Below are 27,496 nucleotides of genomic sequence, written 5' to 3'. Positions count from 1 at the left end.
GTGTGTGTGTGTGTAGGCTACTGCCGCTGCCTCTCCCGCGCCCATTGAGCTCGCTAATGGGAAATTGTTTCTACCTGCTTCCCAGTTGACAGCTCACAGAGAACCCAAACTTAGCATGGCTCAGGCGGTGGCTCTATGGCGAGGGTGATTCTGGATGATTGAGCGTTGTATCCGCCATCCCTTGGGGAGGAATAATACATTCTGTTGTTGCGGCAGTGAGTGGATCTATTCCCTAGTATGTAACTTGTGGTTTGGGATAGCGCCTCGGGCATCGTAGACGCGCGGTGGAGCGGGAATTATCAAGGTTTGGACCGTTATCTGATTGACCATCGTTAGTGCGCCGACATGTCGAACCTGGTCAGGAGCAAGAAGGACAAAGAGTTAATTGCAGAGTATGAAAGCCAGGTGAAAGGTATGCTTTTTATTTGTTTTATTAGTAAGGCGTCACACGGTAACAAGCACGCGAACCTGCGCACACGCACACACTGATATGCACGCACACATATACACCCCCCATGTTTATACACACCCCTCTCTCATAGGCACATTCATATATATATATATATACACACACACACACTACACCTGCCTATGTTATGTCTGATTCTACTGCCTCTCACACACGGCTTGTTTGGAGAATTGATGTGTAGTGGGGATGACACCTCAGTATGAGACGTCAGTATTTCTGGGTTCATCCTGAGTGCTGCAAGGTGCCTGAGGGGGAGAGGATAAGGAGAGAGGGAGGAGGGGAATCTGCAGAGCCCTTGATCATTCTCAGCCATGTGGAAGTGTGGGTGTTTGACAGTAGTAGGCTACACTACAGTCAGTGGGTATAGAGTGGTGTAGTAGGTGGGTATAGAGGGGAGTAGTAGGTGGGTATAGAGTGGAGTAGTAGGTGGGTATAGAGGGGAGTAGTAGGTGGGTATAGAGGGGAGTAGTAGGTGGGTATAGAGTGGAGTAGTAGGTGGGTATAGAGTGGAGTAGTAGGTGGGTATAGAGTGGAGTAGTAGGTGGGTATAGAGTGGAGTAGTAGGTGGGTATAGAGTGGAGTAGTAGGTGGGTATAGAGGGGAGTAGTAGGTGGGTATAGAGGGGAGTAGTAGGTGGGTATAGAGTGGAGTAGTAGGTGGGTATAGAGGGGAGTAGTAGGTGGGTATAGAGGGGAGTAGTAGGTGGGTATAGAGTGGAGTAGTAGGTGGGTATAGAGTGGAGTAGTAGGTGGGTATAGAGTGGAGTAGTAGGTGGGTATAGAGGGGAGTAGTAGGTGGGTATAGAGGGGAGTAGTAGGTGGGTATAGAGTGGTGTAGTAGGTGGGTATAGAGGGGAGTAGTAGGTGGGTATAGAGTGGAGTAGTAGGTGGGTATAGAGGGGAGTAGTAGGTGGGTATAGAGGGGAGTAGTAGGTGGGTATAGAGGGGAGTAGTAGGTGGGTATAGAGTGGAGTAGTAGGTGGGTATAGAGTGGAGTAGTAGGTGGGTATAGAGGGGAGTAGTAGGTGGGTATAGAGGGGAGTAGTAGGTGGGTATAGAGGGGAGTAGTAGGTGGGTATAGAGGGGAGTGGTAGGTGGGTATAGAGGGGAGTAGTAGGTGGGTATAGAGGGGAGTAGTAGGTGGGTATAGAGGGGAGTAGTAGGTGGGTATAGAGTGGAGTAGTAGGTGGGTATAGAGTGGAGTAGTAGGTGGGTATAGAGGGGAGTAGTAGGTGGGTATAGAGTGGAGTAGTAGGTGGGTATAGAGGGGAGTAGTAGGTGGGTATAGAGCGGAGTAGTAGGTGGGTATAGAGGGGAGTAGTAGGTGGGTATAGAGGGGAGTAGTAGGTGGGTATAGAGGGGAGTAGTAGGTGGGTATAGAGGGGAGTAGTAGGTGGGTATAGAGGGGAGTAGTAGGTGGGTATAGAGGGGAGTAGTAGGTGGGTATAGAGTGGAGTAGTAGGTGGGTATAGAGCGGAGTAGTAGGTGGGTATAGAGGGGAGTAGTAGGTGGGTATAGAGTGGAGTAGTAGGTGGGTATAGAGGGGAGTAGTAGGTGGGTATTCACCATAGCTGGGAGCTCTCTCTGTCTGTGTTGGTTCTGTTCCACTGTTGGTTTACATATATCGGTTTACCTCGGAGGCTGTGACTGCAGCAGGCTCCCCCCGGTGTGTGTGTGTGTGTTTGTGTGCGTGACGAACTGTATATAATGAGCACTGCACTCTGCGTTTAGTGGGAGTGGGACACGGCGTAGGTTTCATCGTCTTGTCAACCCCACTGATGTCCTCGGAGAGAGGCTTGATGTGGTTACTGTGACAGTGACAGTGCTGTAACTATGGAACTGCCCCCCCCTCCCTCCCCCCACCATGATGCCCTGTGGAACGGTATGAGATGAGGGGGACACCTGGGGAGAGCACTGACTGACTGTGCAGGTGTTTCACGTGAGACCGATTCTGTTAAATGTCACGTCTTACACGAGCACTGAACTGAATACGTCCTCAGACCTGGATGGACGTTGAATACAGACTTGTATCACGGGTGACCCGGCTGACTACTTTGTGTGGTGAGCATGCTGGCGCCAAGAGCTGCTGAGGCATCACCATCCTACACTGTGTTACACAGAGTGGAAGAGGAGAAGTCCAGTGGCTATAAGACACCCTCTACAAGATCCTCAGCAGACTCCATCACCATCATCTACCACCCTCTGACCAGCTCTCTCCATTCACCCATGAACTGACCCTCACCATCGTCGTAGGACGCAGCTTTCAAAGACTTGGCATCTATTGATTGACCTGTTGTGATATATTGCTCGTTTGTTTTTTGATTTGGAAGTGCTTTGAGATTCTATGAAAAGCGCTATTCAAATGTAATGTATTATTATTATACTGAGGACTGCACACAGAACAGTAGGATATTCCAACCAAGATGGTTGCCAGGCCACAAAACTGAACATGGCTCTACACCCATCATAATTACATGGGCATGTTGCAGGGCTGTGTGGGATGAACTCTCTTCCTCTCTCACTCGCTCTCCCTCACAGCACCACAGAGCACATAAAACATATTCTCACTTTATCACCTGCAGTGCCTTTATGCCCACATGATCACTTATCTCAGAAAAGGAAATGACTTTCACTTTTCACAGGAAAGAGCTCCACATTGTTGTGAAAAAGCCTGATGTCCCTGCAGGTTGATATCAAAGAGAAAGGAGGAAATGGAGACGCTGTTGGAGAGTTTGGACTGAAATGGCATGACGTGTGTGTGTGTGTGCAGGCATTCTGATCAGGAAAGGTCACGAATACATCCTCAGCTCAGCCACGCACACATTGCTGAAATTCTCATAGAAGAGCTTCTTTACTCTCATCTCTTTCTCTCCCTCCTACTGTGCTCTTTCTGTCACTGAGGAACTCTGAATGCACAGGCTCTTCCCTGGGCACACACACACTGAATCGACATCGACACAGTGACTTTGAGTGATTAGATTTAATGGAGAGCACCGGAGAGAGTGTGTGTGTGTGCGCCCATCCCCAGTCTGGCAGCTGGCCAAAACACTTGGGGATGCCCTGCATTACAATGACCACTTAAAGATACAGCGCCGCTTTGCTGCTGCTCTCTCCCGTCTTAGCGGAGGTACCTGTATGTATCTGAATTGTCGCTATGTGGCTTTGCAGTCTGCCTTCCCTCCCCGGGCTGTGATTGGTCGGGAGCAGCTGTGTTTACGAGGCGGGCTGTTCTACTGACGTGACGATGTCACAGTGAGAGTGTTGAGTGTCACGTCATCAGTGAGAGGGTTGATCTGAAGCCCAGGTATACCCAGGTATTCAGACCTCTGCTATGTATTCCACCATGCTAATGTCTGGCTGTCTCTGTGTGCAAAGATATGGGAGATTTTTTAAATGTTTGATAACATCAAGTGATGGCTTGGATCATATAAGCCTGAATGATAAATGCAAAAGAGGGAAAGAGAGAGTGGGGAGAGAGGAATGGAAGTAGAGTGGGAGAGAAGAGTGAAGGAGGGGGGGCCCTGTGAAAGTGAGCTCTGCTTTTGCCTGCGTCTGCATGTGTGTGCGATTACTGACCCCACATCTACATGCCTGGGAGAGAATGAAGGTGGAGGAGGGAAGAGAGGGAGGAATAAAAGATGGAGAGAGAGAGCCCTCACAACAGTGTGTGGTTGTGAGACTGAAGGAAGAAGAATTTGGTGGCCAATGCCAACACTGTGTGTGTGTCCCTTTATGATCATCCAGCGGTGTTCTGCCCTTGTGTCCTTGGACCTGGTTGTCATGGAAACGGGCCAGGATGAGATTCCTCTTCCTGTTCAGCTGTGACATCACACACACACACACACACTCTCTCCAGGTGTCTAAGCCATGAAAGGTAATCTAGTGTCAGATTGGTGAAATGAATTGTTCTTGGCTTGTGCAGAGTTGTCTTATTCACAATCATACATTCATACCAAAGACACCCTCCACTAATCTTAGACAACAAACAAGAGCAAAATCATGGTGGAAGAACAAGAGAAGGGAAATGTTTTACTACATTTCTACAGTGTCCAACAGAAGTTGTGTATCTCACTCACTCCTCAGGCCCGCTGTCTCTCACTCCCTCCCCTGTGTCTACCCCTCCATTTCTCCCTTCCTTTCTTAATCCCTCTCTCTCTCCTGCCCTCCATCTCTCTCATAGCACGTCTGTCTCTAAGGAGTCATCTTGGACCGCATCCTTTGGCCACAATAACATTAAAGAACACGCACACATTAAACCCACACAAACACATTACACACACATTACACACACATTACACACACACACACACACACACACACACACACACACACACACACACACACACACACACACACACACACACACACACACACCAATCCCACAGTCAGCATGGCAGTGCACACTTCAGTGGTTGTGCTGTTTCAGAGCGAGGGATCTATCTGACACAGGAAGGAGAAGAGAGGACTGGCAGAGAATACACAATGATAACTCTCCCACTCCCCCCCCCCCTCTCTCTCTTTCTCTCTCTCACACATACACACATTATATATTTCTCTCTTTCTCTCTCCCTTCTTCATTTCCTTTCTCTCTCCTTATCTCGGTCTCTCTCACACACACATGCACACGCAGACACACCAATCTCCAGGGGACCCTCTCCACTCCACTACCTGTTGTCTTGGCAACCACACACTGTGTGTGAACTATGTGACGAAGAAGGTGAAGACAGAGCTCAGATCTGCCGCATCGACATTGACACACACACATATATATATATATATATATATATATATGCACACACACACACACACACACACACACACACACACACACACACACACACACACACACACACACACACACACACACACACACACACACACACACACACACACACACACACACACACACACACACATACATATTCAGATATGCTTCATAAAGATTCCAATAGAATAATATCATAGCCTTTAGCATGAAGAATCTGATTTCCAGTCATGCATGCTCTCTCGTGCGTGTGTGTGTTTGCACACGCAGGCACGTCCCCCACTGTGATAGTGGATATCTAGTGGGCATGTGTTCTAACGCAAAATGGCTGCCATGTGCATCACCCAGGTGGGTGCCTAGCTTCACATTAGTGGGTGATAGAGGTGGCTTTGAGACCTAGTGAAAAACACTATATGAATACAATTCATTAGTATATGGGCCAGTACTCTGGAAAGGTGTTACGTCTGCATATGTTAGTGTGTATTACTAGAGGTGTCTGTGTAACTGAATGATTGTGTTTGTATTTGCATTGCAAATACTCTGGGTAGTCATTTGATTAGGAGACTTATGGCTTGGGTGTAGAAGCTATTTAGGAGTCTCTTGGACCTAGACTTGGTGTTCCAGTACCGCTTGCCATGCGGTAGCAGGGAGAAAAGTCTATGACTAGGGTGGCTGGAGTCTTTGACAATTTTTAGGGCCTTCCTCTGACACCGCCTGGTATAGAGGTCCGGGATGGCAGAAGCTTGGCCCCAGTGATGTACTGGTCCATACGCACTACCCTCTGTAGTGCCTTGCGGTCAGAGGCCGAGCAGTTGCCATACCAGGCAGTGATGCAACCCGTCAGGATGCTCTCAATGGTGCAGCTGTAAAACCTTGAGGATCTGAGGACCCATGCCAAATATTTTCAGTCTCCTGAGGGGGAATAGGTTTTGCTGTGCCCTCTTCACGGCTGTCTTGGTGTGCTTGGACCATGTTAGTTTGTTGGTGATGTGGACACCAAGGAACTTGAAGCTCTCAACCTGCTCCAATGCTGCCCCGTCGATGAGAATGGGGGCGTGCTCGGTCCTCCTTTTCCTGTAGTCCACAATCATCTCCTTTGTCTTGATCACGTTGAGGGAGAGCTTGTTGTCCTTGCAACACACGGTCAGCTCTCTGACCACCTCCCTGTAGGCTGTCTCAACATTGTCGGTGATCAGGACTACCACTGTTGTCATCAGCAAACTTAATGATGGTGTTGGAGTCGTGCCTGGCCGTGCAGTCATGAGTGAATAGGGAGTACAGGAGGGGACTGCGCATGCACCCCTGAGGGGCCCCCGTGTTCAGAATCAGTGTGGCGGATGGGCTTTTACCTACCTTTACCACCTGGGGGCGGCCCGTCAGGAAGTCCAGGATCCAGTTGCAGAGGGAGGTGTTTAGTCCCATGGTCCTTATCTTAGTGATGAGCTTTGAGGGCACTATGGTGTTGAACGCTGAGCTGTAGTCAATGAATAGCATTCTCACATAGGTGTTCATTTTGTCCAGGTGGAAAAGGGCAGTGTGGAATGCAATAGAGATTGCATCATCTGTGGATCTGTTGGTGCGGTATGCAAATTGGAGTGGGTCTAGGGTTTCTGGGATAATGGTGTTGATGTGAGCCATGACCAGCCTTTCAAAGCATTTCATGGCTACAGATGTGAGTGCTACGGGTTGGTAGTCATTTAAGCAGGTTATCTTAGTGTTCTTGGGCACTAAGAACGCTAAGGTAACCTGTGTCCATATCAATGCAGGGATGTGTGTCAACATGTCTAATTGGTTTACAGTATGTCTCTCTATAATCATATGCGTGTATACAGTATATCTCTGATTATGAGTGTATCTGTGTGTAGATGTGCGAGCCCAGCTGGTGGAACAGCAGCGATGTTTGGAACAGCAGACAGAGATGAGGGTGCAGTTGCTGCAGGACCTGCAGGACTTCTTCAGGAAGAAGGCTGAGATCGAGACAGAGTACTCCAGGAACCTGGAGAAACTAGCTGAGAGGTTCATGGCCAAGACACGCAGCACCAAGGACCACCAGCAATACAAGTAAGAAGACGTGTGTGTGTGTGTGTAGTGTGTAGTGTGTATAGTGTGTGTATTAATTTTAAAAATTAATCTCTCCAGAAATAAGTCGCTCACTGTTGCCGCCTGCTACCGACCCCCCTCAGCTCCCAGCTGTGCCCTGGACACCATCTGTGAATTGATCGCTCCCCATCTAGCTTCAGAGTTTGTTCTGTTAGGTGACCTAAACTGGGATATGCTTAACACCCCGGCAGTCCTACAATCTAAGCTAGATGCCCTCAATCTCACACAAATCATCAAGGAACCCACCAGGTACAACCCTAAATCCGTAAACATGGGCACCCTAATAGACATTATCCTGACCAACTTGCCCTCCAAATACACCTCTGCTGTCTTCAATCAAGATCTCAGCGATCACTGCCTCATTGCCTGTATCCGCTACGGGTCCGCGGTCAAACGACCACCCCTCATCACTGTCAAACGCTCCCTAAAACACTTCTGCGAGCAGGCCTTTCTAATCGACCTGGCCCGGGTACCCTGGAAGGATATTGACCTCATCCCGTCAGTTGAGGATGCCTGGTCATTCTTTAAAAGTTACTTCCTCACCATATTAGACAAGCATGCTCCGTTCAAAAAATGCAGAACTAAGAACAGATATAGCCCTTGGTTCACTCCAGACCTGACTGCCCTCGACCAGCACAAAAACATCCTGTGGCGAACTGCAATAGCATCGAAGAGCCCCCGCGATATGCAACTGTTCAGGGAAGTCAGGAACCAATACACGCAGTCAGTCAGGAAAGCAAAGGCCAGCTTTTTCGGTTTCCGAGCCGGTCACGGCTGCACCTCAGCCACGCTCAAGGTACTAAACGATATCATAACCGCCATCGATAAAAGACAGTACTGTGCAGCCGTCTTCATCGACCTGGCAAAGGCTTTCGACTCTGTCAATCACCATATTCTTATCGGCAGACTCAGTAGCCTCGGTTTTTCTAATGACTGCCTTGCCTGGTTCACCAACTACTTTGCAGACAGAGTTCAGTGTGTCAAATCGGAGGGCATGCTGTCCGGTCCTCTGGCAGTCTCTATGGGGGTACCTCAGGGTTCAATTCTCGGGCCGACTCTTTTCTCTGTATATATCAATGATGTTGCTCTTGCTGCGGGCGATTCCCTGATCCACCTCTACGCAGACGACACCATTCTGTATACTTCTGGCCCTTCCTTGGACACTGTGCTATCTAACCTCCAAACGAGCTTCAATGCCATACAACACTCCTTCCGTGGCCTCCAACTGCTCTTAAACGCTAGTAAAACCAAATGCATGCTCTTCAACCGTTCGCTGCCTGCACCCGCACGCCCGACTAGCATCACCACCCTGGACGGTTCCGACCTAGAATATGTGGACATCTATAAGTACCTAGGTGTCTGGCTAGACTGCAAACTCTCCTTCCAGACTCATATCAAACATCTCCAATCCAAAATCAAATCTAGAGTCGGCTTTCTATTTCGCAACAAAGCCTCCTTCACTCACGCCGCCAAACTTACCCTAGTAAAACTGACTATCCTACCGATCCTCGACTTCGGCGATGTCATCTACAAAATAGCTTCCAATACTCTACTCAGCAAACTGGATGCAGTTTATCACAGTGCCATCCGTTTTGTCACTAAAGCACCTTATACGACCCACCACTGCGACCTGCATGCCCTAGTCGGCTGGCCCTCGCTACATGTTCGTCGTCAGACCCACTGGCTCCAGGTCATCTACAAGGCTATGCTAGGTAAAGTGCCGCCTTATCTCAGCTCACTGGTCACGATGGCTACACCCACCCGCAGCACGCGCTCCAGCAGGTGTATCTCACTGATCATCCCTAAAGCCAAAACCTCATTTGGACGCCTTTCCTTCCAGTTCTCTGCTGCCTGCGACTGGAACGAATTGCAAAAATCTCTGAAGTTGGAGACTTTTATCTCCCTCAACAACTTTAAACATCTGCTATCCGAGCAGCTAACCGATCGCTGCAGCTGTACATAGTCCATCGGTATATAGCCCACCCAATTTACCTACCTCACCCCCCATACTGCTTTCATTTATTTACTTTTCTGCTCTTTTGCACACCAGTATCTCTACTTGCACATGATCATCTGATGATTTATCACTCCAGTGTTAATCTGCTAAATTGTAATTATTCGATTTATTGCCTACCTCCTCATGCCTTTTGCACACATTGTATATAGATTCTCTTTTTTCTACCATGTTATTGACTTGTTTATTGTTTACTCCATGTGTAACTCTGTGTTGTTGTCTGTTCACACTGCTATGCTTTATCTTGGCCAGGTCGCAGTTGCAAATGAGAACTTGTTCTCAACTAGCCTACCTGGTTAAATAAAGGTGAAATAAATAGCTCATACTGTATGTGTTTAAGTGTAAGCAGTGGCTTAATGCATGTGTTTGTGTTGATTTGAGTACAACCTCTGCAATCTTTCTCTCTCCTACAGAAAGGACCAGAACTTGCTGTCTCCAGTTAACTGCTGGTACTTGCTGCTGAACCAGGTAATGAATGTGTTTGTTTGAATGTGTGAAGGCACATATTGCTGACATGTTGGTTCTCTTCATTAAATAGTTGCCTGTGTTTAGGCAATGTAAACAATTGATCTCTCTCTCTCTCTCTTCAGGTGAGGAGGGAGAGTAAGGACCACGCCACCCTCAGTGACCTCTACCTGAACAACGTCATCACCCGTCTCACGCACATCAGCGACGACTCCGCCCGCCTGCTTAAAAGAGTGAGCCAATCACAGCCTCTTCTCATGCACGTGTCACAGATGACTTTCCCAAGGGAATAGAGGGTTTTATAGCTGTAACGACAAGTCTGTTAGTATGAGAGGGAGCAAGAAGAGAACTAGAAGAGTTAACGTTTTCGAAGGAAAAGTAAAGGCTCATATTTCCCCGTGTATTTTCCCAGAAGCCTCTTGGTTTGAGAGGGAGCTATAAAAGGAGCCACAGAGTTAACCTGATGGGTTTTAATCAAAAGTACAGAATCGGCCCACATTTTCAGTGTTTTCCCCTGTGTATGTTCAGAGAAGCCTGCCTCCGAGTACTGTAGAACAAGTTAAACACACACACCCACACAAACCCCTTCCGAGTTCAACTCATCATGTTCATTATTAATCTCTCTGTGGCTCCTGTTTTATTAATGAGAGCTAAAGTGCTGAGAGACCTGATAGCTAGTAGATACATACAGTACGCCTAGACATAGAAGCTTCGTAACTGTGTTATAACTGCTTATTGAAGCTTTGGTTTTAGAATGTTTTGTATATATTTTTTACAGTTGGATAAACACTCTAAACAGCCTAACCGACCGCTCAGAGGCATCCGCATGGTCCTAAAGCACATCGTTGCCTCGTTTTGTATATCATTCCAATGATAAAACTGGAGGGGGGACAAAAATGCAATTTCAGAATGTGGGGGGGACATGCGCCCCTGTATGAAGCTCTAGTACACAGATGACACTTGTCAGTCACTGTGAGTGTGCCCAGGATGACACCGGCTGGTGACCATGACAACGCTGAGTTTCTGACAGCCTGGTGTCCATGGTGACAGGCTCAGCTGGTCCGCCTCACAGTAAGAAGGCTAGTAGAATGGGATTCATCCATTCTGGGATTTTAGAGTCATTTGGCTTAATGCAATATTAATGCTGTACAGAATGCTATAACTCAAACTCCCAAACTGGAAGGAGCTGTTTAATACATGAGGACTCAGACACACACACAGCTGAGCTACAGCCCAGCTCCTGCCACCATATGTTTTATTTATGGATTCATCCGTTTATGGATTTATTTATTTATCTGATTATGAAACGTTTCTCATTTGCAGTGATGACCTGTGTGTGCATTTCTAAATTCTACAGAGTTCTCCTCCCTTCTCCACAGTGTTGATGAAATATCGCTCTCCCCTATCTCTTCCTCCGTACCCCCTCTCTCGTCTACCCTCTCCTCCTCCCTCCACTCTCAGAGTAAAGAGATCACCTTTCAGCTGCAGGAGGACTTGATGAAGCTCCTTAATGAACTCTACACCGTAAGTGACATCATCTATAACTGCCACACGCAGTCTCCATTAAACATATAACTTCAGGGCTTTTTTAACTGTCACTTTTCCTGTGCTTAAACAAGACATCAAAAACTGCCACACTTCATTTTAAACATTGCGACATGAACTTTGAGGAATGAGTCACTTTTGCTGTGCTCTACCAATACTTGTAATTTCAGCAAAATGCTGCAAAGGAAAGTTGCTGATTGGAGCGTTTAGTTAAGTGAAAGCTTGGCAGCCTTAAAAGCTGCTGGTGTAAATAAAGAAACGCATGAGCTAACAAGAACTTAGAGAGGGGACAGATCGGTTCCTAACCTCACAGGGGAAGGGAGGCTTAGGGTAGGTGCAACATTTATCAGGTGCATTTCTATAGGTGATTGTGGTATGAGCAGTAAGGTCATGTTCAGGAGGCACGAAACAGGAGAAAACCCTTTCAAAACGGAGGAGGTACTACCTGAACTTGTCCAATGAGGGCCATTCTTTCTGCCTTCTATGTAAAAACATTTCTGTCCATTAGTGCCTTCTGAACACGACCCAGACGATTTGCCTGGGCAGACTTGTTGACAGATGGATGCATTGTGGGCTGTGGTTGCTAGGTGATGAAGACATACCACATGTACCATGGGGAGACGCTGAACGCGGAGACCAAGCTGAGGGATGCCGAGCGTCAGGTGGGGGTTGGCAAAGTGGGGCCTGGCGGGGGGGTGGAGCCGTTATTCGGCATGCGTATAGAGGAACGCCACCAGAGACGCAACGCCGCCCGCAAGATGGAGAAGATGAGGGAGAAGGTACAGAGACCCATGAGGGACACACACTCCTTTCCTGCATTCATTTAGATTTTTTACAAGTCTCTAAAAAGTCTCAAACTGTTATTTTCTCCCCACCTTCTCTGTTGCTCTCGCTTCTCTCTCTCTCTCTCTCGCTCTCACTCCAGAGGAAAGCTAAGTACTCTGAGAACAAGCTGAAGTCTCTGAAGGCCAGGAATGAGTACCTGCTGACGATGGAGGCCACCAACTCCTCTGTGTTCAAATACTACATCCACGACCTGCCCGATATCATAGACGTGAGCACACACACAAACAAGCCGATTTCACTTTTACCAAAGCAGTGTTGGCAAAAAGTGTTAGAGAAAGAAAGACACATTACCATCTCATCTCTAACCCTCCCTCAGTGTTGTGACCTGGGGTACCACTCCAGTCTGAGTCGTGCGTTGAAGACCTACCTGTCTGCAGAGCTGAGTCTGGAGGCCTCCAGGCGGACAGGGTTGGAAGTACTGGAGGGGGCCGTAGAGGGCCTGGATCCTGCCCGAGACAGACAGCGCCTGCTGGGCCTCTACCCTACCGCCTTCTGCCCCCCGCCACGCTTCAGCTTCCAGCCCCACATGGGGGACCCGGTGAGTGCGCAAAAGTGCAAAAACACACAAGCACGCATACACTCACACAGACATACGCACACCCAGTGACACACACACACCCCCAGGTAAGCGCCCAGTCATGCCGTGTGTTGTTCCTGTTTCCTGTCAGGTGACCCAGATAGCCGCCCAGCCACAGGTGCAGGCAGAGCTCACATCTAGGCTGCAGCAGCTCCAGTCACGCCTCTCCACCCTGAAGATAGAGAACGAGGAGGTGAGACACACACACACAGTCATATGTACTTCAGTTTCCCAGTGTGCTTTGCTGTAGTTTGGTTGATTCTCAGACTACATGCTGTGGGAAGAAGGAGAGGAAGGTTGGGTTGATTTTGTAACAGATGTAGACCTACAAATAAACAGTTTTCGTGCCCTGAAGCTATAGCTTTTTTGGGTTATGTATAGTGTGTTTTTGGAGTGTGGATTAATGTTACGCAGATTGTATATGGATTGTTGTGGAATGGGAGGGCAGCTGTTGTCTCACCCTGAAGGGCACAGAAGTGTTGACGGAGACTGGAGTAATGAGCTGCATCTGCAGGTCTCCGCACATACACACACACCGTAATTACCATACACAAATAAACACCACCTGCACCATACAGATTTAAGATGTGCGCTAACACTCGCTCAAACCTCATATCCACAAATACATGAACAGACAATCTGTGAGGGATTACTTTGGTCTAACTCTATTTCCCCTACACCCAGGTGAAGAAGACATGGGGGGCCACTCTCACCACCCTTCAGGACATGACAGTGCTGGATGACTATGACGTTTCCCACAGTTTCACGCACAGCCCCTCTTCAGAGTCAGTCAAGTCCAGCGTGTCGGATGGCTACCTAAACAAACCCAGCCTCGCCAAGCGCCGTGCCAACCAACAGGAGACTGAGCTCTTCTACTTTACGGTGACACACACACACACAAACAGGCTAGATGATATAGACAGTTAGGTAGATGTACAGTTAATAAAAGCGGCATGTTCTTCTGTCTGTGGTCCACAGAAGTTCCGTGAGTATCTGGAGGGCAGTAATCTGATCTCCAAACTACAGGCCAAACACGACCTACTGAAGAAAGCCATGGCCGAGGGTAAGAGACACTCTCTTGCTTTCTCATTCTTTCTCGCTGTTGACCCTCTTTCTCTCTGTTAGCCTGGTCCACCATCTTGAACACTGCGCTCTCGTTTTGTTTCACAAGAATCCATGTAGTGAAACAGAATGTAAGCTCGCGATATCAGGATGGTTGAACGAGGCTCTCTCTCTCACTGCCTCTTTTACGGCTTAGAAATATGCCTTGTGTGCTAATGCCCTCCCTGTCTGACAATAAAACTCCTCTCTCTGTCTGCCTGTCTTTGATGTCTCTCCAGGGTATATAGCAGACACGCTGACTACCAGGTATAGCTCTTCAACATGTTATTGACTGAAGCACTGTTTCTATCTTTTAGATTGTCTCACCTCTTGTCTTTTGAGCTCTGCAAAACAAAACTGAGTCACTCTGGTCTCTGTTTCTCTCCTAGCCGTGGACGAAAGAACTCCCATAGCAAACACCAGGTAATGTTTCCACTCTTCCTCCTGCTGGTTGTGTGGTAGGCCTCTGCTGGTTGCTTAATTGCCTGGATGTGTTTTTTAGGACTCGACTAAAGCCATTCCTCTGCTGGTGGAGAGCTGCATCCGTTACATCAACCTCCATGGTGAGTCCGACTGTTGAAAACAACATGGTGGATCCTCCACTTAGCCTATTTGGGGGCTAGGGGTTAGGAGCCAAATCCATACCGCTTACACCTATCAGGTCCTTTCAAGTTCCTCTGATGTGTACTGACTACTCTCATAACCGCCTCCCATCTCCTTCAGGTCTTCAGCACCAGGGCATATTCCGTGTGTCGGGGTCACAGGTGGAGGTCAATGACATCAAGAACTCATTTGAGAGAGGTGAGAGGTCATCATACGTGTGCTTCCAGGTCAGGTGAGAGGAAACTGACCATGTCCGTCTCTCTGTTGTCAAGGTAATGACCCCCTGATTGACGAGGAGAATAACCATGACATCAACTCGGTGGCCGGTGTACTGAAGCTCTACTTCCGGGGGCTGGAGAACCCCCTCTTTCCCAAGGAAAGGTTCAATGACCTAATTTCCTGTGTCCGTGAGTGGCATTTCCTTTCTTTATGCTGTGGGGAGGTGGCGGGACAGGAGGACAGAGGTCACTGTTTTAATGGGGGGGGGGAATGTTTATTTTTTTGTGTGTATGCAATTAGTGTGTGTGTTCGAAAAAAATGATCAGCTGTGAAGGTTTTGTGATTCACCGTGACATTTGAACAGCTCTAACATGCAATGTGTTGCAAAAACGACCTTATCAGCAGTCGATACGGCCCTTCAAAACGTATTTAAAATGCAACAGATTCCAATTGCTTTGCATGCTTCACTTAAATGCACTGTTTGTTTAAGGTCTCCATAAATGATCAGCGGCTGTTCATTGACATTCATTGACAAAAAGAGCAGTTTTGAAATGCAGTAATAAAAAGTCTTATGAGTAATACATTCCATTTTGGCACTGTCAAAATGGGTCCCTCTATCTCTCTCTCTCTATATATCGCTCTCTCTCTTCCTCCCACACACAATCTCCCAGTCCCATTTCTTTGTCTTCAACTCAGTTGCTTTCTGTCTTTCTGAAACACACACAGAGCTAGCTGCCTCTCTGTGGGCTGCTTATATTTCAGGATGTGTCAGGATTACACCTCATGAGTTTCTGGGAATATTACTGACAGCTGGTGTGTGTGTGTGTGTGTGTGTGTGTGTGTGTGTGTTCCCACAGGTATAGAGAGCCTGTATGACAGAGCTCAGTGTATTCGTAAGATTCTACTGGGTGTTCCACGGGTGACTCTGGTCGTGATGAGATACCTGTTCGCTTTCCTGAACCAGTGAGTGTCTGTACGCTAACACAGAACCACGTCTGGGTTAATATAGAACCCACAGAACCAGTTGTGGGTTAGTCTAGAACCAAGCAGAACCAGGTCTGGACTAGTATAGAACCAGTACTGGACTAGTGTTGAACACACAGAACCAGTACTGGGTTAGTTGAGAACAAACAGAACAAGTACTGGGTTAGTTGAGAACACAGAGAACCAGTACCGGGTTAGTCTAGAACATATAGGTCTGCAATAGTCTAGATCACACACAACACGGTCTGTCTGTATTTGGCTGAACACGATGTCTCCTCTCTGCAGCTCCAAATAGAGATGGAGGAAGTGTGAACGGGAGGAGAGGGAGAAGTGTGAGGTGCAGGTGTGATCTACCACAGCAGAGAATGTTAGATTGCAGAATGTTAGATTACAGTATTCGGTATGAGTATGATGGACATTCAGTATACTTCTATTTGTATCCTGGAGTGTTTTACTTCCTGCTTTTATTGCTGGCTCAGTAGCCCACATGTTTTATTTAACAGTGTTATCAGGAAGTATTCCAAAAGCATGGAAATCTACATATGTGCTGCCACTCCATAAGAGTGGGGATACAAATGATCTTGACAACTGTCACCCCATTTCAATACTACCTTCTTTAGATAAGATTCTTGAATCCTTGGTTAATGTACAACTTTGTTCCTTTTTATCTGACAATTGCATTTTTAATATAAACCAATCAGGGTTTAGGCCTGGGTGTAGTACTACCACAGCAACCATGCTAGTTGTTAATGATATTGTCAATGCATTGGATGCTAAAATGAGCTGTGCTGCCTTGTTTATTGACCCTGTCAAAGGTGTTCGACACGGTTGATCATTCTGTTTGGCTGAAGAAGTTATTAAAAAAATTACGCCTGGGATATACAGCCAGTTTTATGGTTTCAGAATTATCTTAGCGACAGAACTCAGGCCATCTTGACAGATTGGTTTGAATCTGAATTCCTTGAGAATCAAAAAGGTGTTCCTCAGGTTTTTTTGGGGGGTCCAATATTGTTCACCTATATTAATGACATAGGAAACACTGTTAATACTTGTAACATTCATCTCTATGCAGATGACACAGTTTTCTATTCCTGTGCCACCTCGGTGCAGCAGGCCATTCGTGAACTTCAGCATAACTTTGTTTCAATTCAGAAATCACTTACATATCATAAATTGGTGTTAAATACAAGTAAAACCAAGCTCATACTGTTCTCTAGGTCACGAAATGTTGACCCTGAGGACCTGCATAATTGCGTGACAAATGGAGCTTGTTTCTCAATATAAGTACCTGGGTGTCTGGATTGATGACAAGTTGTCCTTCGTAACGCATATAGAAAATCTGACTAAGAAGCTAAGATCCTAGATTGTTTTTTTTATATCGAAATAAATCATGCCTCAGTATTGAAAATGGGAGAAAGATTGTTCAAACAACGCTTCTCCCCGGCTCGACGCTTCTCCCCGTGTTGGATTTTGGTGATATTGTTTACATGCATGCAGCAACCTCTATTTTGAGACCTTTGGATGCAGTCTACCATGCCGCAATACGTTCTATCACAGGGAACAATTTTAGGACTCATTGTAGTCTGTATAAAAATGTGGGATGGACCTCTCTCTGTAAGAAGAGAGCTGCATTCTCTTATTTATTTCCAAAGCAATCTGACAGAAACTGCCTCCATATGTAACTTCATGAAGTTAAGAATCATTCCTTCTCAGGAATGGATAACAATAGGTCTCCACGGATTTGGGAAAATCTGCGTTTTAGTTTTTTTTGCCTCTAACCTGTGGAACAGCCTGCAGAGTTCACTGCAGTTACATGTGCTGGTGCCACTCAGGCAGTTTACATTAATGATTGAGGACCTCTATGTAGTTTAATGTGATTGCTTTTATTAAATATGTTTATTTTGTTATTGTGTGCTGAATTATATTATTTTATACACAATGTATATGTATACAGGGCTCTGTTGTAAAATAGATTTTGAATCTCAATGTGATTCCGTTTTTAAATAAAGTTTAAAGAAAAAATAAGGGGGAAAAAATTAAGTGATGTGGTGTTTAAGTACTAACATTTGCCCTGTGCCCCCTGCACAGCTTATCCCAGTACAGCGATGAGAACATGATGGATGCTGGGAACCTGGCCATCGTCTTCGGCCCCACCCTGCTGCCCACGCCCGACGCCCTGGACCAGGTGGCCTGCCAGGCGCATGTTAATGAGGTCATCAAGACGGTCATCCTGCACCACGACATCTTCCCCGACCCCCCGGAGCTGCCTGGGCCCGTCTATGAGAAGTGCATGACTGGAGACCAGTACTGGTGAGACAGATGGACTATACTGTATACTCAAGCCTTGCAACCATCTGTGCTTTTATCCTTCTGTTCATCCATTTTGTGAAATATCAAGAGGGCCCGGTTCTAGCAAGTTTGTCTAGTATTGCTGACTGCTGCAGTTATGGTACTTACACTGCCTTTTTCTTCCTTCTCCTCCCCCACACCCAAACTCTTTCTCTCGCCCCCTCTCCCTTTCTAGCGAGAGTCCGTTCAGCGAGCCGGGTGGGGAGGCGGAGCCTGACGGCGGCACAGAGACTCAGACCAGTGAGGAGGGTATGCTTTGACCTCTACACAATCACCCAGTGGGCTTCTCTCTCATCCACCAATGGATAGAGAGCTGTCTCCATGGCAACAGCTAGCATAGAGACCCCCCTCTCTCCCATTGTAGGGGGGGGAAGGGGTGCGGTGGGGTGATGGTTAGCTAAGACTCTTATGCTGATTTCTCTTTCGCGTCCGCCTCGTTCCTCATTGGCTGAGCTCGGGCAAGGTCGAGCCGGGGAGATGAGTTATTGACAGGTCCCGATCATACTATCTGGCTCTTATCGCTCCTTTCTCTCTGTCCTTCTGCCTCCCGCTTCCTGCCCCCTCTCTCTGTTTCTCTCTTTCTCCCTCCCCATCTTTCTTTCTCTCTCGGTCTCTCAGAGGGGGAAGCAGTAGAAGCGGTGGCCAGGTTTGACTATACAGGCCGGTCGGGGCGGGAGCTCTCCTTTAAGAAGGGAGTGACCCTGCAGCTGTTCCAGCGTGCGTCACATGACTGGTGGGAGGGGCGACTCAACGGCACCCATGGCCTGGTGCCTCACCAGTACATAACACTGAAGGACAGGCAAGTACATGGCTACAGCATAGCTAGCACATAGCATACACGCTAAGTAACACAACCATGCTAAGAGAAGATGTCTGTAAAATATGCCTACAGCGGCATCCCGTTGTGGACTGTTATCAAATTAACTGTAGAATGAGGAATTGAAGTATCAAAGGAACTGCCCATTTTTTGATTATTTAAACTTGTTTTTGGGGATTTATGGATTGACGACCTAAGTTAATTAAATTGCAGTGAACAATTACTGGGCACTGGTATTGATTGACTAATTTGTCTGATTAGTTACAGTGCCCTGATTGGTTGGGTAACAGGTTCTGTTTACAACTGATTTGGTTAGGGAGCAGGTTCTGTTTAGTGCTGATTGGTTGATAAGAGGTGCTGTGTGGTGTTTCAGGCCTGACTCTGCATCGACAGTGGACAGCGACAGTGGCAGCACTAGCAATGACGACAAGAAAGCCAGAAGTGAGCTGAGCTCTCCTACTGACAGACAGCCAGAAACCTACAACAGGTCAGTAGTTAGATCGCCTGAGAGGAGGCCAAATTACAGAGGAGGAACTTCTTGATGCAATTAAAGCATTTAAGTCTGGGAAAACTCCAGGGCTGGATGGCATACCAGGGGAGGTATACCAAACTTTTTTTTATATACTCAGAGGACCATTATTAGCATGTTTTAACCATTCCTATATAAATAGTAGATTATCGGACACTCAACCAGGTCTGATTTCATTATTACTGAAACAGGATCCAAGTTGTATATATAAAGATCCAGTCCATTTTTAAAAAATCGGAGGGATCTTACACTTCAATGTTGTGATGCAAACATTCTAGCTAAATGCTTAGATCATAGAATTAAAAAGGTTTTGTCAGTTATTATTAATCCTAATCAGGTTTTTTACATGGACGATACATTGGAGATAATAAGACAAGTACTAGAAACAATAGAACACAATGAAATATCTGCAAAACCAGACTTGGTTTTCATAGCTGACTTTGAAAAGGCTTTTGATAAAGTACGACTGGAGTTTATATACACTGCTCAAAAAAATAAAGGGAACACTTAAACAACACAATGTAACTCCAAGTCAATCACACTTCTGTGAAATCAAACTGTCCACTTAGGAAGCAACACTGATTGACAATAAATGTCACATGCTGTTGTGCAAATGGAATAGACAACAGGTGGAAATTATAGGCAATTAGCAAGACACCCCCAATAAAGGAGTGGTTCTGCAGGTGGTGACCACAGACCACTTCTCAGTTCCTATGCTTCCTGGCTGATGTTTTGGTCACTTTTGAATGCTGGCGGTGCTTTCACTCTAGTGGTAGCATGAGACGGAGTCAACAACCCACACAAGTGGCTCAGGTAGTGCAGCTCATCCAGGATGGCACATCAATGCGAGCTGTGGCAAGAAGGTTTGCTGTGTCTGTCAGCGTAGTGTCCAGAGCATGGAGGCGCTACCAGGAGACAGGCCAGTACATCAGGAGAAGTGGAGGAGGCCGTAGGAGGGCAACAACCCAGCAGCAGGACCGCTACCTCCGCCTTTGTGCAAAGAGGAGCAGGAGGAGCACTGCCAGAGCCCTGCAAAATGACCTCCAGCAGGCCACAAATGTGCATGTGTCTGCTCAAACGTTCAGAAACAGACTCCATGAGGGTGGTAATGAGGGCCCGGCGTCCACAGGTGGGGGTTGTGCTTACAGCCCAACACCGTGCAGGACGTTTGGCATTTGCCAGAGAACACCAAGATTGGCAAATTCGCCACTGGCGCCCTGTGCTCTTCACAGATGAAAGCAGGTTCACACTGAGCACGTGACAGACGTGACAGAGTCTGGAGACGCCGTGGAGAACGTTCTGATGCCTGCAACATCCTCCAGCATGAGCGGTTTGGCGGTGGGTCAGTCATGGTGTGGGGTGGCATTTCTTTGGGGGGCCGCACAGCCCTCCATGTGCTTGCCAGAGGTAGCCTGACTGCCATTAGGTACCGAGATGAGATCCTCAGACCCCTTGTGAGACCATATGCTGGTGCGGTTGGCCCTGGGTTCCTCCTAATGCAAGACAATGCTAGACCTCATGTGGCTGGAGTGTGTCAGCAGTTCCTGCAAGAGGAAGGCATTGATGCTATGGACTGGCCCGCCCGTTCCCCAGACCTGAATCCAATTGAGCACATCTGGGACATCATGTCTCGCTCCATCCACCAACGCCACGTTGCACCACAGACTGTCCAGGAGTTGGCGGATGCTTTAGTCCAGGTCTGGGAGGAGATCCCTCAGGAGACCATCCGCCACCACATCAGGAGCATGCCCAGGCGTTGTAGGGAGGTCATACAGGCACGTGGAGGCCACACACACTACTGAGCCTCATTTTGACATGTTTTAAGGACATTACATGCTTCTACACCTGCATTGCTTGCTGTTTGGGGTTTTAGGCTGGGTTTCTGTACAGCACTTCGAGATATTAGCTGATGTACGAAGGGCTATATAAAATAAACTTGATTTGATTACATCAAAGTTGGATCAGCCTGTAGTGTGCTTTTCCACTTTAATTTTGAGTGTGACTCCAAATCCAGACCTCCATGGGTTGATAAATTTGATTTCCATTGATAACTTTTGTGTGATTTTGTTGTCAGCACATTCAACTATGTAAAGAAAAAAGTATTTAATAAGAATATTTCATTCATTCAGATCTAGGATGTGTTATTTTAGTGAGCAGTGTATAAATGCCTGGAATATTTCAATTTTGGAGAATCTCTTATAAAATGGGTTAAAGTTATGTATAGTAACCCTAGGTGTAAAAAAGTAAATAATTGCTACATCTCAGAAAGTTTTAAACTGTCAAGAGGAGTAAAACAAGGTTGTCCACTATCAGCATATCTATTTATTATTGCCATCGAAATGTTAGCGGTTAAAATTAGATCCAACAATAATATTAAGGGATTAGAAATCCATGGCTTAAAAACAAGTGTCATTATACGCTGATGATTCATATTTTCTTTTAAATCCACAATTAGAATCCCTCCACAGCCTCAGAGGATCAAGATACTTTTCCTAACCTCTCTGGATTAAAACCAAATTATGATATGATTACGTATTGGATCACCAAAAAAATGCAACTTTTACATTACCGTGTAGTTTACCAATAAAATGGTCTGATGGGGTTGTGGACATACTCAGTATACATATCCCGAAATAAATAAATGATCTGACTACAATACATTTTTACTGAAAGTTAGCAAAAATACTGTGGAAAAATCACTCTGATTAACTCTTTAGTCATATCCTAGCTTACCTATTATTCTGGTTTTGCCTACACCTAGCAACCTGCTTTTTAAATTATAAACTCAACAAAAAAAAGAAACAGCCCTTTTTCAGGACCCTGTCTTTCAAAGATAATTCGTAAAAATCCAAATGACTTCACAGATCTTCATTGTGAAGGGTTTAAACACTGTTTCACATGCTTGTTCAATGAACAATAAACAACTAATGAACATGCACCTGTGGAACGGTCGTTAAGACACTAAGAGCTTACAGACGGTAGGCAATTAAGGTCACAGTTATGAAAACTTAGGACACTAAAGAGGCCTTTCTACTGACTCTGAAAAACACAATGAAGATCTGTGAAGTTACTTGGATTTTTACAAAATATCTTTGAAAAACAGGGTCCTGAAAAAGGGACGTTTCTTTTTTTTGCTGAGTTTATATACAGTGGGGAGAACAAGTATTTGATAACCTGCAAAATCGGCAGTGTTTCCTACTTACAAAGCATGTAGAGGTCTAATTTTTATCATAGGTACACTTCAACTGTGAGAGACAAATCCAGAAAATCACATTGTATGATTTTTAAGTAATTCATTTGCATGACATAAGTATTTGATCACCTACCAACCAGTAAGAATTCCGGCTCTCACAGACCTGTTAGTTTTTCTTTAAGAAGCCCTCCTGTTCTCCACTCATTACCTGTATTAACTGCACCTGTTTGAACTCGTTACCTGTATAAAAGACACCTGTCTACAGACTCCAACCTCTCCACAATGGCCAAGACCAGAGAGCTGTGTAAGGACATCATAGATAAAATTGTAGACCTGCACAAGGCTGGGATGGGCTACAGGACAATAGGCAAGCAGCTTGGTGAGAAGGCAACAACTGTTGGCGCAATTATTAGAAAATGGAATAAGTTCAAGATGACGGTCAATCACCCTCAGTCTGGGGCTCCATGCAAGATCTCACCTTGTGGGGCGTCAATGATCATGAGGAAGGTGAGGGATCAGCCCAGAACTACACGGCAGGACCTGGTCAATGACCTGAAGAGAGCTGGGACCACAGTCTCAAAGAAAACCATTAGTAACACACTACGCCGTCATGGATTAAAATCCTGCAGCGCACGCAAGGTCCCCCTGCTCAAGCCAGCGCATGTCCAGGCCCGTCTGAAGTTTGCCAATGACCATCTGGATGATCCAGAGGAGGAATGGGAGAAGGTCATGTGGTCTGATGAGACAAAAATAGAGCTTTTTGGTCTAAACTCCACTCGCCGTGTTTGGAGGAAGAAGAAGGATGAGTACAACCCCAAGAACACCATCCCAACCGTGAAGCATGGAGGTGGAAACATCATTCTTTGGGGATGCCTTTCTGCAAAGGGGACAGGATGACTGCTTCGTATTGAGGGGAGGATGGATGGGGCCATGTATCGCGAGATCTTGGCCAACAACCTCCTTCCCTCAGTAAGAGCATTGAAGATGGGTCGTGGCTGGGTCTTCCAGCATGACAACGACCCGAAACACACAGCCAGGGCAACTAAGGAGTGGCTCTGTAAGAAGCATCTCAAGGTCCTGGAGTGGCCTAGCCAGTCTCCAGACCTGAACCCAATAGAAAATCTTTGGAGGGAGCTAAAAGTCCGTATTGCCCAGCGACAGCCCTGAAACCTGAAGGATCTGGAGAAGGTCTGTATGGAGGAGTGGGCCAAAATCCCTGCTGCAGTGTGTGCAAACCTGGTCAAGAACTACAGGAAACGTATGATCTCTGTAATTGCAAACAAAGGTTTCTGTACCAAATATTAAGTTCTGCTTTTCTGATGTGTCATGCAATAAAATGCAAATTAATTACTTAAAAATCATACAATGTGATTTTCTGGATTTTTGTTTTAGATTCCATCTCTCACAGTTGAAGTGTACCTATGATAAAAATGACAGATCTCTACATGCTTTGTAAGTAGGAAAACCTGCAAAATCAGCAGTGTATCAAATACTTGTTCTCCCCACTGTATATATGGGATACAATCTTCCCAGCTCTGCAGATTTTGCTGGGAGGAGGCAGTCATTTGATTATTTATTTTGCGACTGTCCATATGTAGCTCGTTTTTGGTCACAGGTCCAGGAATGGCTGAAGAATTGCAAAATTTACCTTGAGCTAACACTGCAAATACTGGGTGATTTTAAAAGTCAGTCAATTGATAAATAATATAATTATTTTAGAAAAAATTTAAATCTTTAATTTACAATCTGTAGAAACTATGAGAATAGAAAGGTTTAGTACATTTGTGAAGCATCACGGCACAGTTGAAAAATATATGGCATATAGAAACCGAATATTGGATGGTGTTAAGAGATGGATGGGAGGGGTTGAATGGAGCTGAAGGGTGGGACTAATAACAAGATAACAAATGTAAAACATACAGGGTCTATAAAATGTATATAGGTTCAGAACTTTTCAAATAACAGTTGCAAATAGAAATCAAACTGGATGGAAATCAGAAATAGAGGAAGGCCAGGACTAAAAACAATCAAAATATAACTATTGTGTCTGTAAAATGTGTATAGTATGTATAAGCTGGAAGTAGAAGCCTAAGTGTTATTGTTTAATAGTTTACTTCAATTGGGGAAGGGGTGGTAGGGTTTGTGGGGAATAAATAATAAAGGTAAATTCTAAAAAGGTATATGTTTATGTATGGTATGTATATCAATATATATATTTACCCAAAAAGTATGGGGGATTGGAAATGATGCAGACAATTACATTGATGGAAGCGACAATCTATCTGCAATATTAAGCTGATCCACCCAATAAAAAAAACAGGTCAGTAGTTAAGAACACACCACAGACCTTAGCACAAAGCTAAGCTAGCGGTTTGTGGAGTGTATTGATTTAGTCAAGTGCTAATCTTAGTTAACGGTCTATACTGTACGTCTCTCGACAGCAGCCACCGCAGGAAGCGGACTGACATTTTCCGCCGCCCCCTCGGTCGCTCTAAAGACCATGGTAACGTGGGTGTGTTGGAGAGGAACTCGCCGCCGGTCACTGGTCACTTCAGCCCGCGGGAGCTCCTTCTGGGGCGGGGCACTGGCTTAACCCCGCCTCTCGACAGCCCCGAGCGTCGTCGCCGTTCCACTGCCGCGGTAACGGTTACCGTGAGCCGCCACGATTCGCTGCGTCGGCCTGAAGACACGCCCATCCGGCGCTCCAGCAGCGGGCAACACGGCTTCAGTTCCAGAACCCTGGACCCAGACACACTGGCACAGGTACTCTCTCACACACACAGGTACACACACATACAGTTGAAGTCAGAAGTTTACATACACTTAGGTTGGAGTCACTAAACCTCGTTTTTCAACCACTCCACAAACTATAGTTTTGGAAAGTCAGTTAGGACATCTACGTCGTGCATGACACAAGTAATTTTTCAAACAATTGTTTACAGACAGATTATTTCACTGTATCATAATTCCAGTGGGTCAGAAGTTTACATACAGTAAATTGATTCTGCCTTTAAACAGCTTGGAAAATTCCGTCATGGCTTTAGAAGCTTCTGATAGGCTAATTGACATAATTTTTGTCAATTGGAGGTGTATTTGTTGATGTTTTTCAAGGCCTACCTTCAAACCCAGTGCCTCTTTGCTTGACATCATGGGAAAATCAAAAGAAATCGGCCTCAGAAAAAGAATTGTAGACCTCCACAAGTCTGGTTCATCCTTGGGAGCAATTTCCAAACGCCTGAAGGTACCATGTTCATCTGTACAAACAATAGTACGCAAGTATAAATATCATGGGACCACGCAGCTGTCATACCGCTCAGGAAGGAGACACGTTCTGTCTCCTAGAGATGAACATACTTTTGTGTGAAAAGTGCAAATCAATCCCAGAACAACAGCCAAGGACCTTGCGAAGATGCTGGAGGAAACGGGTACAAAAGTATCTATATCCACAGTAAAACGAGTCCTATATCGACATAACCTAAAAGGCCGCTCAGCAAGGAAGAAGCCACTGCTCCAAAACCGCCATAAAAAAGCCAGACTACGGTTTGCAACTGCACATGGGGACAAAGATCGTACTTTTTGGAGAAATGTCCTCTGGTCTGATGAAACAAAAATAGAACTTTTTGGCCATAATGACCATCGTTATGTTTGGAGGAAAAAGGGGGAAGCTTGCAAGCCGAAGGACACCATCCCAACCGTGAAGCATGGGGGTAGCAGCATCATGTTGTGGGGGTGCTTTGCTGCAGGAGGGACTGGTGCACTTCACAAAATAGATGGCATCATGTGGATTGAAAATTGTGGATATATTGAAGCAACATCTTAAGACATCAGGAAGTTAAAGCTTGGTCGCAAATGGGTCTTCCAAATGGACAATGACCCCAAAGTTGTGGCAAAAATGGCTTAAGGACAACAAAGTCAAGGTATTCGAGTGGCCATCACAAAGCCCTGACCTCAATCCCATAGAAAATGTGTGGGCAGAACTGAAAAAGCGTGCGTGAGCAAGGAGGCCTACAAACCTGACTCAGTTATACCAGCTCTGTCAGGAGGAACGGGCCAAAATTCACCCAACGTATTGTGGGAAGCTTGTGGAAGGCTACTCAAAACATTTGACCCAAGTTAAACAATTTAAAGGCAATGCTACCAAATACTAATTGAGTGTATGTAAACTTCTGACCCACTGGGAATGTGATGAAATAAATCCTTCTCTCTACTATTATTCTGACATTTCACATTCTTAAAATAAAGTGGTGATCCAAACTGACCTAAGACAGGGAATTTTTACTAGGATTAAATGTCAGGAATTGTGAAAATGTGAGTTTAAATGTATTTGGCTAAGGTGTATGTAAACTTCCGACATCAACTGTACTTGCAGACAGACACCTGCTGCACACATCAAACTACACTTCATCTTATATTTTCTCTATTTCCTCCACCCTGCCTCGTTCCCCTCTCTCCATAGGACATAGAGGAGAGTGTGAGTGTGGCTCTGGGGCAGCTGAAGCAGATGGAGCGTGGGGGCTGCAGACCGGCTCCTGACGTGGTCCTGGACACTCTGGAGCAGGTTAAGAACAGCCCAATCACAGCCTGCTCCTCCGAGTCGCCCAGCCCCCACAGCACCCCCTCCACCCCAGGGACTCCTGGTACCCCGAGTCCCCTTAGCCCTCTGAGCCCCCTCATTCCCCTCCCTGGCCCCCCTCCCGCACCCCTTCGATCCACCAACCCCTCCCCCGACACCCTGGGCTCCTTCAAGCCCGTAGTGGGGACTCCACTCCGTATGGGGGCTCCACTTCGCCCCCCAGCCCTGAGGCCCAAACCCCTGGTGCCCCCCAAGAGCAACACCCCCCCTCTGCCCCCGCTGCTGGACAAGTCCTGCACCATGTGATGAGCCAAACCAGGCCAACCCGGGCCAAAATAAAGAATAGGA

General features: G+C 46.3%; 1 protein-coding gene across 1 annotated transcript; it reads left to right on the top strand.

Moving 5' to 3' along the window:
• The first annotated feature begins 345 nt into the window (after positions 1 to 345).
• LOC120031786 (SLIT-ROBO Rho GTPase-activating protein 1-like) lies at positions 346 to 27,454 on the top strand. The gene is made up of 23 exons (XM_038977607.1): positions 346 to 412; positions 7,099 to 7,294; positions 9,761 to 9,815; positions 9,938 to 10,045; positions 11,274 to 11,336; positions 11,945 to 12,136; positions 12,283 to 12,411; positions 12,520 to 12,741; positions 12,872 to 12,973; positions 13,465 to 13,662; positions 13,759 to 13,843; positions 14,121 to 14,148; positions 14,271 to 14,304; positions 14,384 to 14,444; positions 14,605 to 14,682; positions 14,757 to 14,891; positions 15,561 to 15,666; positions 17,776 to 17,997; positions 18,212 to 18,285; positions 18,655 to 18,865; positions 19,245 to 19,340; positions 25,017 to 25,338; positions 27,032 to 27,454. The coding sequence occupies exons 1-23, from the start codon at positions 346 to 348 to the stop codon at positions 27,452 to 27,454; spliced, it is 3,207 nt and encodes a 1,068-aa protein (XP_038833535.1).
• The last annotated feature ends 42 nt before the right edge of the window (positions 27,455 to 27,496 follow it).

This window comes from Salvelinus namaycush, chromosome 38, assembly GCF_016432855.1.
Source record: "Salvelinus namaycush isolate Seneca chromosome 38, SaNama_1.0, whole genome shotgun sequence".
In the NCBI taxonomy this organism is placed as follows: domain Eukaryota; kingdom Metazoa; phylum Chordata; class Actinopteri; order Salmoniformes; family Salmonidae; genus Salvelinus; species Salvelinus namaycush.
This window is presented reverse-complemented; position numbering and strand designations above follow the sequence as displayed.

Coding starts and splice junctions, on each gene's coding strand:
- LOC120031786 (XM_038977607.1), top strand. CDS start 346: ATGTCGAACCTGGTCAGGAGCAAGAAGGACAAAGAGTTAATTGCAGAG. Junction 9,816..9,937: donor GGTACTTGCTGCTGAACCAG/GTAATGAATGTG, acceptor CTCTCTCTTCAG/GTGAGGAGGGAGAGTAAGGA. Junction 18,866..19,244: donor GGCTACAGCATAGCTAGCAC/ATAGCATACACG, acceptor CTCTGCATCGAC/AGTGGACAGCGACAGTGGCA.